At 38.4% G+C, this 12,357-nt stretch overlaps 1 protein-coding gene across 2 annotated transcripts; it reads right to left on the minus strand.

The window, feature by feature from the left end:
* Nucleotides 1–29: 29 nt before the first annotated feature.
* On the minus strand, nt 30–9,065 carry adora2ab (adenosine A2a receptor b). Of its 2 annotated transcripts, none has more exons than XM_086096740.1 (5): nt 8,821–9,065; nt 6,058–6,453; nt 4,867–4,998; nt 3,342–3,445; nt 30–1,631 (listed from the first exon to the last, which is right to left on the minus strand). In XM_086096740.1, exons 2-5 carry the CDS (start codon nt 6,291–6,293, stop codon nt 814–816), a joined length of 1,290 nt encoding a protein of 429 aa, XP_085952866.1. In that variant the 5' UTR covers nt 6,294–6,453; nt 8,821–9,065; the 3' UTR covers nt 30–813. The 2 variants fall into 2 exon arrangements, with proteins under 2 accessions (XP_085952866.1, XP_085952865.1); XM_086096739.1 differs by having other exon boundaries at nt 8,722–9,065.
* Nucleotides 9,066–12,357: the final 3,292 nt, after the last annotated feature.

Here is a 12,357-nt window from a genome sequence, read left to right on the forward strand (position 1 = left end):
GAAAAATATAACTACGCAGGTAAAATGCAACATGGACATTTATTTAATGCAACTCAAAAATGTAGACATACATACATAGGTTTTTATTGTGTTTATGTTTTATGGTGGTTAAATTATTACAATAACAATTTTAAAAGTGACATAAAGGAGGTCAATGTCTCTCAATCCTATTAAAATGAAGATAGACGGGTTTATTATTTTGATGTTTGATGATGTCGTAGTTCACTTGCCTGACATTAGTGCTGACGTGAGTGTGCAAGGATGTCAGTCCATATGTGCCTTGAGAAGCTGCATAGAAAACGGATGGACAGATAACTTTGGTGAAATGCAAATATTTGCACAAAATGTCCACTCTGTCACTATTCTCACATATTTTGCCGTTGGCATGTACATGATCTGCTGGCAGTTATTATTATTTATTTTTTTAATGTGGGAGCTTGACGATATGCATTTCTCAAATGGCTCCAGTTTGGCCCTGGTGGTGGCAAATCCAGGTCCAAAAAGTTAAAACCCTGCCAGTTTGGCTTTAGCCTCATGTGCTCCCTGGCTAGCTCCCTGGCTAGCTCCCTGGCTAGGGAGCTGGCCAGGGAGCTTGTTTGCGTTTTAGGGAGCTAGCTAGCTAGCATCAGGGGCTAAAGCCAAACTGTGGCATGGTTTTCACTTTCTGGACCTGGATTTGCCACCTCTGCTTTCTATTTTCTTTATGTCCAGTCAGAACACTTAAATCGAGTGCATTAGATATCAGAAATAGAAAACAATAGGACAATTTTCCATATTTCGCATTTGCACAATTAAAGATGTGTTGTGTCGTGTTTATGTCACTTCGGTTAATTCCGTGGAGTGGTTTTGTATGAAGGAGAACGCTTGGACATTGACAAAGGAAATACAGCTTGCGCTGTCTCTCCCTTCCAACTGCTGTGATGCCAAATTTCCATTTGGTATGCAACTGTTCGGCAGTGCGCCTAACGTCGACGTCCACTGGCTGGAGTCCAGGACGTAACTGTTCACCACGGTGCCGCACGACGAACCGTCTTTACTGACGCGCGAGGAAGTCCGCTTGACGCCGCCGCTCCTCGCGTCTCGCCCGTCGCCGCTCCCGTCCCTCCGGCCCAAAATGCGCTGGCGGAGAATCCTCCGAAACGTCTGTCGGAACTCTCGGATGCGGTAGGCGTAGATGAAAGGGTTGACGACCGAGTTGGCGTGGGACAGGATGATGGCGATGTTCAGCACCCAGATGTGCGGCCGCTGGCAGCCGTCGCACAGGTAGTTGAAGCAGTTGATGATGTGCACGGGGAGCCAACAAAAAGCAAACAGGCCCACGATGATGGCCAGAGATTTGGCGGCGTGCACCTCCTTGTGCAGGGTGGAGCGGAACGAAGATGACAACGCTTTTTCAGGGTGAGAGGGAGCGGGGGCCACTTTTTTCAGGCCCATCAGGCCCATCAGGCGAAGCTGGCGTCGGGCGGCCATGAAGATGTGAGCGTAGACCACCAGCATGACCACCAGGGGCAGCAGCACGCAGCCAAAGAAGTTGAAGTAGATCATGTAGTCCATCGTAACCACTCCCTCGAAGAGGCACTCGGTCAAACCTTCGGGGCAACTGCCTGAGGTCACGGTGGTGGAGTTCCATCCTGCCCAAATGTGGGAAACAGATGAGATAAATGACTGTGACTAACACACACCTGTGTATAATATGAATGATACAACCCCCTTAAAAAATTGTGTTTTTCTCTCTTCGTGGGTATAATACCAATTTGCTCATATCCTTTATTAAAAGAAAGAAGAGACTTTAATCTTTCTTTTGGTAGGTTTCCTGTTTTTATAGCAATAGAACACAATATTCTGTGGGCCTTGCAAAATCAATCAAAATCCAGTAAAACAGCCGGGAGCGAAGGGGGTTGCTTCAGTGAAAATGTCTGGAAGTGAATGAGTTAATTTCTTGACTTCTTTACTTATTTCTTTACCAGTCTGAACACGGATGTCTTGATTGATAATATTGTGTTTGTGGAATATGAATTAAGCAGCAAAATCCACCTGTGTTATCCATCTCAGGGGGCGGCCATTTTGCCACTTTCTGTCGACTGAAAATGTCATCATATCTGCTCGGGTTCAGGTAACAACCAATCGTGATTGGCTCACCTGCTTTCTGAGTTTGGTCATGTGACTTTTGCAAGCTGAGCTGTGATTGGCCGTTACCTGAACCCTGAGCAACTGTGATGTAATTTTCAGTTGGAAGCAAGTGACAAAATGGCCGCCCCGGAGATACAGTCTGTTATGGATGAGCCGCTCCATTCACAAGGCCCACCTGATCCGTACAGTAGTTTTGACATAACCATTGAAAGTAACTAAACAACAAAAATAAACATAACTCAATAAAACTCAATCAATCCCTGGTTCTGCGTTTCCATTTGACGAACCAACAAAGTCCAAGTGTCTTTTTCAATGCTTTAAAGTAGGGGTGTGCCAAAAAATCGATTCTCATTTAGTACGATTCAGAATCAATTTTAAATGTCCCAAAATCAATTTTTATTTAAATTATTTTATACTGTCTTGCCTTTGTCTGTGTGCCTTTATTTGGAGCGCTGTTCATGTTGTACCCGGTTTGGCCACTGAGGGGCAGTGTGGTTCCACGCGGTCTAATACACTGTTAAGTTGTAGCCACAGTAGAGAGTAGAAGGGAAAAGTCACGTTCAAGTTATTCCAATAAAAGTTGTTTTTTTTTTCAGCATGGAGCCATTCTTTTGAGTGATAAAAGTGTCACGAGTAGCGCGCTAATTAGCATTAGAGAGTCAGACTGGAGTAGATTATTACAATTCCTTGCACATCTACAGATTGAAGCAAAAAATCATTGTCAATCAAATCATTGTGAATAAAAAAATCGCCCGCAATCGAAAATCGATTCTGAATCGAATCGCAGGTCCAAATATCGGAATCGAGTCGAATCGTGAGACATTCAAAGATTCCCACCCCTACTTTAAAGGCATGTAAGTTAATAACATCTACTGCTTTATTTTTTATTTTTTATCTGCATTGGGATCCAAGACCTAAATCAAGCAAACATGTTTTACAGTTTGATTATAAACTTTCACTCTGTTGTATCAATAATAAGGGGCGGGACTTACTGGAAAAGCATGTGAACAATGAGTGGTGAATACTGGATCAATACACACATACTTCCTTTTGTGTGTTTTTACTATTTTTCTAACAAGGACAACTTGTGACTATCACTTCATAGAACGTGGATACATTCAAATCTGTGAATATGTCAGCACAACCCCCCCCCCCCCAAATCTAGTTTACATTTATTGTAATACTGGTTGCTATACGGAAAAACAACTCACCTTTATTCCAGCCCAGCATTGGTGTCAGGCCGATGCCCACTGAGAGGAGCCAGCACAACGCGATGATACCCTTCGCCCTCTGGCCCGTTACCAGGCTGTTGTACCTTCAAAATGAGGACAAACACAAGTTGTTTTGGAAGAATACAAAATTCTTATAGTTACTTCGAGGCCATTTCACTTATTATAAAGTCATGAGAGTGCATTTCTGAAATAAATAAATAAATAAATAAATAAATTGTAGCCTACTGTATGTAACTAACAACCCCGCCCTAACATATTCGCGTATTGCGTATTGTTAGCATGGCCGCTAGGCTACAGCTAACCCTTTCAAAGTTGCAATTAACTCATTCGCTGCCATTAACGACTATAGACGTTTTTCTATTAGTTTAAAAAATTTTCCCACTTTTGTTAACAAGGGTATGAAAACCTAGAAAAAAAGTATTGTATATTTAGAACAGATATAAAATTTGTGATTAATTGTGAGTTAACTAGTGAAGTCATGCGATTAATTATGATTACAAATTTTAATCGCCTGACGCCCCAAATTTTAAATAATCTTTTCTTCTTTTTTTTTTAAAAAGAAAAAAAGATAAGAAAAGATTATTAAAAATGTTAACAAAAATAATTTTTAAATACTTAAAAAAACGAAGAAAAGATTATTAAAAATTAGGGGCCTCAGGCGATTAAATTTTTTCGCATGACTTTACTAGTTAACTCACGATTAATCACAAATTTTATATCTGTTCTAAATGTACAATCTTTTTTTTTCTAGGTTTTCATACTCTGGTTAACAAAAGTGGAAAAAAAAGTTAAACTAATAGAAATAGCTCAAATAAATTTTTGACGTCTATAGCCGTCAATGGCAGTGAATGAGTTAATCTTGAACTTGATGAGGCTTTGGTGTCGGAGGCAAAGTAAAAAAGCAAGCCGTTATGCAACCGCTTATGCAAATGAGTCACCTGCTATGGCTTACGCGAGACGGAATATCCTCTCAGGGTGGAAGAATGCACTGTAGCTCTGGGTAAAAACAAACGCTTAAATGAAGCACATTTAAAGAACACGAGTCAGTCAGTGGTGTGCCATTGTGAAACAATGACATTCTTAACAAATATCACGCCTGATTCCTTTGGTTTGTTTTAACGCATATTTAAAATGATTTGGTAAAATTGGTAGTGGGTGGGTGCCTTAGAGGTACATCCATTGTTTGGACAGTTTGTTAATGCATGTTAGGTTTAGTTAAGAAGGGAATCAGATTTTTTTTATTTTTTTATCCTAGATAACTCAAAACACTCTAGTCACATGTTTGCCTGGACACTTGTTGCTAGGCAGATTTCATTGGGCTTAATTCTGACTGCCTCATTAGTCATTGAAAAAATAAGCATTTATTGATTTTACTACCAAAAAAGAGCTACAATTACTAGAAAGGATTATCTATGCGCGCAAAAGACGCATTCCAATCTCTACTCTGTATTAAATATAAAATATAGAAAAGCAAGCCTGAATAAAAGTTGTTCTTGCGTCATACCTGAGTGGGTTCTTAATGGCGATGTATCGGTCCACGGCGATGGCCAGCAGGCTGAAGATGGAGCTCTGGGTCAACACCAGGACGAAGCAAGCGATGAAGAGGCAGCCGTGGAAGTCGGCGCAAAAGCCGGTACTGGAAAAGACATTTTAAAGCACAAGTTAATCAAACAATTTTCTTTACAATATGAAGTTGCATGTGTCCAGATGGTCACATAAACACGGCATAAATAGTCATAAACACAGGATTTTTATTAATATTGGGTTGGTGGAATATGAGTTAAACAGCAAAATCCACCCGTTTTTATATACATCTCTGGCGGCGGCCATTTTGTCACAGTTGCTGCTCAGGGCATGACCAATCACGGCTCAGCTTCAGAAAATTGAAGAGCTGTGATTGGTCGTTGGTATAAAAATTTGCAATATCTCATATACATTTTGTTGAGAGTATGAAAACCTAGATTATTATTATTTTTTTTTAGAAATACAGATATAAAATGTGTGATTAATTAAAATTTTTAATCGACTTAAAGATTATGAAAAATTTGGGGCGTAAGGCGATTACATTTTTTAATCGTAATTAATCACACATTTTATATCTGTTCTAAACGTACAATAAAAAAATATAGGTTTCATACTCTTGTTAACAAAAGTAGAAAAAATGTTAAACTAACAGAAATAGCGCAAATTAATTTTTGACGTCTATAGCCGTCAATGGCAGTGAATGAGTTAATTATCTTTAAGTCGCGTCAGGCGATTACAATTTGTAATTGTAATTAATCGCATGACTTCGTTAACTCACGATTAATCACACATTTTATATCTGTTCTAAATGTGCAATATTTTTCTCTCTAGGTTTTCATACTCTTGTTAACAAAAGTAGAAAAAATGTTAAACTAACAGAAATAGCGCAAATTAATTTTTGACGTCTACAGCCGTTAATGGCAGTGAATGAGTTAATTATCTTTAAGTCGCTTCAGGCGATTAAAATTTGAAATTGTAATTAATCGCATGACTTCGTTAACTCACGATTAATCACACATTTTATATCTGTTCTAAATGTGCAATATTTTTCTCTCTCTAGGTTTTCATACTCTTGTTAACAAAAGTGGGGAAAAAAAGTTAAACTATTAGAAACAGTTCCAATGAATTTTTGACGTCTATAGCCGTCAATGGCAGTGAATATAGTTAATACCTGATAGTGATGGCGAAAGGGATGGCCAGCAGGCCCACAGCGATATCAGCCGCCGCCAACGACACCACGAACAGGTTGGTGATGCTCTGCAGGTTGGAGTTGAGGCACACGGCCCAGCACACCAGGATGTTCCCGGCCACGGCCAGACAGGCCATCGTCAGCTCCAGGCCAATGTAGACCAGCTGGTGATTTTTCAGCATGGTTCTGCTATCCTCTTTGGCGCCTTCCTTTCGCATCCCACGGCTACATTTGCGGAAGGGGCGGGAAAGCAGCCGCCTCGGACGTCAGCGGCCGTCACGCTCGCCGTTCAACCATACCATTTTTTTCCCCCCTGTCCGATTGATGACGGTGTTTTGTGTGCGGGCGGGTTTTGGCTGCCGATTCAAGGGCGGTGATCTGGCCAGGGAAGCAGAGAGAACACAATCTGAGCTCCTGTACAAACAGCAGGTTTCCCCGCTGACACACACACACACACACACACATTTAAAAGCCATCTATCTTAACGTGACAAGGGGAACAGTTTGCTTCTCACACGGGGCTAAAGCAGACAATACACCTTTTTTTTTTCTTCCTGGGTACATGTTTCCTGAAGCCACAGCACACACGTACACAGTGTCATTCTCGACCCTTCCCCTTTACTGATAATGACACAATGAAAAGTTCTCGTGCTGTTGCCTTTTAATTAATTCCACTTGATGAAGTGGAGGTGAGGTTAGAGTGAGGGACTGTCCAGATGTGCATGTGAGGTCACACTCAAGATCACACATCTGTTAAAAGGCTAAGAATTATACATCTAAATCACAGGTGTCAAACTGGCGGGCCACATATCATTTTATGTGGCCCACGAAAACAAAATCTACCAAAATGTTATCTCAAGTAATAAATACAATTCTTTGGAAATTGCAGCACTTTTTTTTTCTTCTTTTTTTTTTTTTACAGTAACTTGAACTATGACACTACTTGAGAAATGTGTTAGCCATCAATTTGTTGTGTATATGTAATAATATGAAGATGGTTTCACAGTCAAAATGGCCCTCTGAGGGAAAACCGTAGCTACAATGTGGCTGGCAACAAAAGGAAAAAAAAAGAAGAAGAATACTCAAGAATAAAGTCAAAATATTATGAGACATTTTTTGAGGAAACAAGAATTAAGTGAGAATATTATGGGGGAAAACAATTTTCAAATTCGTTAAGTGGTAAATATTATATTAACTCATTCACTGCCATTGATGGCTTTAGACGCCAAAAATTCATTTTAACTATTTGTATTAGTTAAATTTTTTTCCCCTTTGTTAACAAGAGTATGAAAACCTAGAAAAAAGTTTTTATTGTACATTTAGAACAAATATAAATCATGAGTTAACTATTGAAGTCATGCGATTAATTACAATTAAAACTTTTAATCGCCTGACGACCTAATTTTTACTAATCTTTTCTTTTTTTGAAAAATATAATAAAAAAAAATAAAAGAAAACATTATTAAAAATTAATAATATTTTTTTAAATATCTGGTCTAAATGTACAATATTTTTTTCCCTAGGTTTTCATACTCTTGTTAACAAAAGTGGGGAAAATGTTAAACTAATAGAAATAGTTCAAATGAATTTTTGACGTCTATAGCCGTCAATGGCAGTTTGAAATTATCAATGACAAGAAAAACTCATAAAATTACGAAAAGTTAAGTTACTCTCTTAGTAGAATTATATGTTTTAGTTTTTTATGTTTATTGTAATTTTTCTTCCTCGTAAGTAAATTTTACAACTAAAACTTTTTACTATTGAGATAATTGAGACTCGCAATTACTCCCAAAATAGTATTTTTATGAAGTTTAATTTTGTGATTACAGTAAACTGTCTGACAAAAAGTGTGAACATTATATATATATATATATATATATATATATAAAAAAGTTATGTATCTTTTATAAAAATAAGAAATTTTCCTTCTCATAGGCATTTTTCAAATTATTAAGTCCCATGAATTTTTTTTCTTTCTCGTGATTATGATAAAAGCAGCAGTTTTACAACATAAAACCTTTACTATTACAAGAAAAAGGTTGAATTGTGTATGAATAAGGATAACAATATGTGATTGTGTATATAATTAGAGACCAAATTAAATGTGTGTCTTTTTTACATAATACATTTAATTTGGATTAATTTTGAACAATTATTAATGACAAATTACCAAAAAGGCTTATGTACGTCATTTTTTGTAGGTTGTGCGCCAAGAGGAAAACATTCGCTTACACTGAAGGTGATCGGTTGGTAATTTAATACAAATTAGGAATAATAGCAATATGATGTAATTCCTGCTCTGGTGAATAATAGCTCACATGATGGCGCATATAATTGAGGCCGACTTGAAAACAAATCCAGAATCATATTGTTGGGATAACTACATGAATTAAGCTTCATTCAGATTCAGTGATAAATCAAAAATAATGTAAACAATTATGAGAAAACGATTTAGTTTATCTGAATGTAAATACAATCTCCAACATACCGAAGTGAGGATGTGTGTAATTCCTTGAGATTGAAAATGTTGTAATTTCACCATCTTAAAAGTCAAAACTTAAGCTTCACTTTTTGAATGGAGCTACCGACATAAAGCCCATTTTGTACACGATAACAATTGATTGACATGCAGATGAGCATTTCTTACCCGCGTTTGGTGTCAGCTGCATTTTCTGGAGGCTGCACACAAACCCTGCGCTGATCCTAATCGACACACACACACACACACACATGACCAAAGTCCTACTTTTTCTTTTGTTCCCGTGGCCGAATCCTTCTCAGAACCTGCAGGAATTGCAAAAACTCTTGATCCAACTGGTTATGAATACAACAATGGAGGAGGGAAAAACAAAAGAGGGTATGCCCTTCTATAGAAGCAGCAATGATGTAAAAGTTACAGCACGATACAGTCTGATGTTTTTCGGGCTTCAAGTGAAACTGTAGTGACCGGCGGACAGCTGTCTTGTTTGTTTCTTCCAGATGGGTGCTTAGGCAAAAAAAACCCACACACACACACACACACACACAAGATGGTGATTATCATGCAGGCTGTCGGCTCGGAGGAAATGATAAGGACATCCTGCACATCCTGATAAAGAGGATCTGCCTCTGCGCTGTCAATCGATAACGCCACTCATAGTGTGACAATAAAGCGGTGCGCGGGCGTATGTGTACTAGGAGAGAAAACACACCCAATTAACATGAACTCAAATGCTTCATCGCATGACTTCAATAGTTAACTCACAATGAATTGCAAATTTGATATCTGTTCTAAATGTACAATAAAATATACTTTTTCACACAAATATTTCATAAAATTGAGTGTGATAACGATTTGTGTTGAAGTAATTTTTCTGCCACTAGATGGCATAATTGCATTTGTAAGACGGCGACAGCTCAGTGCATTTTTCTTTTCATCTTCAGAGCTATCTAATCTCATGAAGTAACTTGTGAAATTCTGCACATTTTTAACATCATAAAATACAACTGGACCCCCCCCCCCTCCCCCTCCAGTCTCAGTTTTGACAAGGACGTGTCTGCTGTGTTGTGACTGGAATTCCCCCAATACAGGCTTTCCAAGTAAGGGGCGGTCTTTAACCGCGCGTACATTTTTTTTTGGATGGCATTAAAGGAACTTGAAATGAACTCAAAATTAATGCATTCATTTTGACACCCCTAATAAATAAATAAATAAATATATTTTTTATGAAGAATTATTTTTGGAGTGGGTCCATGACAAACACTGCAGTAGAAAGTAGGTCAGAATGCGCGTGCAGCAGCATCAGTCTGTAAAGTGCTGCTCATACACTGACGCTTCGGGATTATTAGATCAATAATGACAAACAATCATAAAAAAAAAGGAGATGGAAACCTGAGCGGAAGAACAAGCAGCGTACGCTATGTACGTAGATACTGGAGATTTTTATTTAACATTTGTGTACAAACATTGGCTGCAAATTCTTTTCAAACATGTTCGTCCTCAGAGTACAGTATTACTTTGAACAGTTCTACGAGCAGAACGGCAAATAGAGAACAAGAGTCCAAAAATCCAAGGGGGGCGGGGGATACAAAAGACACGTTTTTTTTTTTTGTGATTGGCCAGCAAGTCTCATCCACAGATTGAGCTCATTTGAAAGGTCAAAGCAGCCAAAAAGCACACAAGGTTGATGTGTGAAGAAGCAGAAAGGCGGCAAGCTGAGAACAATTGGAATTGGAATTGTAAAATTATTTATAAATCACCCGTGTTCCATTTTCAGCCTGCTTCTCCCGCAGAAAACTAAACCCTTCTAATCTATTGATGTCATTATGTACACGAGTATGCTTGAGGTTGTAGTGAGTGTGCATTGAGGAGGGCACATGCAGTTAGAACGAGCATAAACAGACCCCAAACAATTATTTGTATTTCAAAACTCCTCTAATATGCATCCACCTCTGATATGAAGAAATATTAGGGCCACACTGAAAAAAAAAAAAAAAAGGCAGAAAAATAATTTAGGATTGATGGAGAACACTTTTGTAAGAAAAAAGAAAAGAAAAAACTTTATCCAGTTTTTGTTCTTGGAAAAGTAATATTACGAGGAGACAGGTAATGAATGTGAATTTTTTTTTTACTAAAGTGATACCAGAAGTTTGTTTCCTGCAAAAATAATAATAATAATAATAATAATTCCATTTTATTATTATTATTATAAGAACAATGATATTCAAATTGTTATGGTTCAGTATCTAAAAACTTGTCACGTTTTTCCACCTAACAGTATTTTCATAAAAGTATTACTATTTTTGTAATTATTATTAGCAGGAGTGCTAACAATATAGCAATAGTTACAAAAAAAAATTGTTGCAATTATTAAATTATTATCATCACAGTTATTTTTCTCTTAATTTCTTTGCTTTTTCAGCTTGGCCCTAATTGATAGTGGATGCCACAACAAATGGAACTACTCTCTACTTCAGGGGTCACCAACATGGGGCCCACGGGCACCAGGTGGCCCCCAAGGATCACGAGTAACCCGCATGCCTGTTCGAAAAAAACATGTATTTCGATACATGGGGACATCCGGCGAAATACGATTCAAGGATGGTACATTTGAAAGTAAAACGATTTGGTTAATAAGTACCCATAGCTATTAGTTTCCAAAGCGTTGGTGACCCCTGCGCTACCGTAAAAAAACAACCATCAAACATCTCGGAAGAGTTCTATACCCTTTACACCGACAAAAAAAAAAAACGGCACGTTCTTCTCACTGAACAATCACAGTGGCCAGTCTGTTGTTCAACACAAGTCACGAGGCCGAGCCAATAAAATGAGGTTTCGAGGGGCAGTCAGGTGGGACAAACAAGTGACGAACTTCAGTCATTTAAACAAGCAGTGACACTCCCAAATAAGTACACCCGCCCCATTTACCTTTACATTAATTTATTCTTTCAAGATATTACAAATAAATAGACCCAGCAGACGTTCTACTGTATTTCAAGACTTGAACAAAGCTTTAAATAAATACAAGTAAAAGGCATAAAAGGAGCTAAAAGACACAGGCAAGAAATTCGCTATCCTTCGTCCCGTTAACACTTAAGAGTTCAATTTACAGCATCGGCGTGAGAACGAGGGTCGTTAGGAGCTAAGACTGAGTTGTTGTTTTTTTTAAGGTCCTGTCTTAGTCGAGAAGAGACGTGTGGCTGTCTTCGGCGAAAAAAGGCAACAGGAAATTATCCGCTGTCAGCGTCTTCGCTAAACAAAAAGCTGCGTTGAGGCACGACAGGGTCAGAGCGGTGTAGGCAATCGGGACGGAGGGACGGATGCCGCTGCGTGCCCTCCGATGCGGATGTTGGAACGGTGTGCGCGTGCTACACAAGGCCAAAATATGTGCTAGTAAACAACGGTGGCATCTTACACGTGTGATGATCATGGAAGTGAACGTGACGGACTCTCAATTTGCAATTTGTGCTTTCACCCACTTGGAAATGTCCGACGGGGTACGTCATAGTCATTCATATCCATGCGTTTTTTTGTAGTTTTGATATGCTTGAACGATCAAGTTGAAGCACAGAAATGTGAGATACGTATCCATATTTTCCCTTGCTCAACAACACAAACAATGCTGTAGTATTAATACAAATAAGTTTACAGCGGGGGTGTGCAAACTTTTGTGCGTTGGATTTTTTTTAAATGGACAGATGGGCTAGGTCGCAACAAGTTAAAATGTGTATGTAAAAGGAATTTAAAAAAATACATAAATAACATGAAACCACACATTAATTAACTAATAGTAAAGGGGGGGGG

The sequence above is a fragment of the Leptonotus elevatus genome, chromosome 15 (genome assembly GCF_054856555.1).
Source record: "Leptonotus elevatus isolate MCC_2025b chromosome 15, RoL_Lele_1.0, whole genome shotgun sequence".
Lineage (NCBI taxonomy): Eukaryota > Metazoa > Chordata > Actinopteri > Syngnathiformes > Syngnathidae > Leptonotus > Leptonotus elevatus.

What these genes read in the sequence shown, in the direction of transcription:
- adora2ab (XM_086096740.1), bottom strand. Translation starts at nt 6,293, where the DNA reads ATGCGAAAGGAAGGCGCCAAAGAGGATAGCAGAACCATGCTGAAAAAT. An exon ending in GCCATTAAGAACCCACTCAG is followed by an intron (nt 3,446 to 4,866) that starts GTATGACGCAAG and finishes CTCATTTTGAAG; the next exon opens with GTACAACAGCCTGGTAACGG. An exon ending in AATGCTGGGCTGGAATAAAG is followed by an intron (nt 1,632 to 3,341) that starts GTGAGTTGTTTT and finishes ACATTTGGGCAG; the next exon opens with GATGGAACTCCACCACCGTG.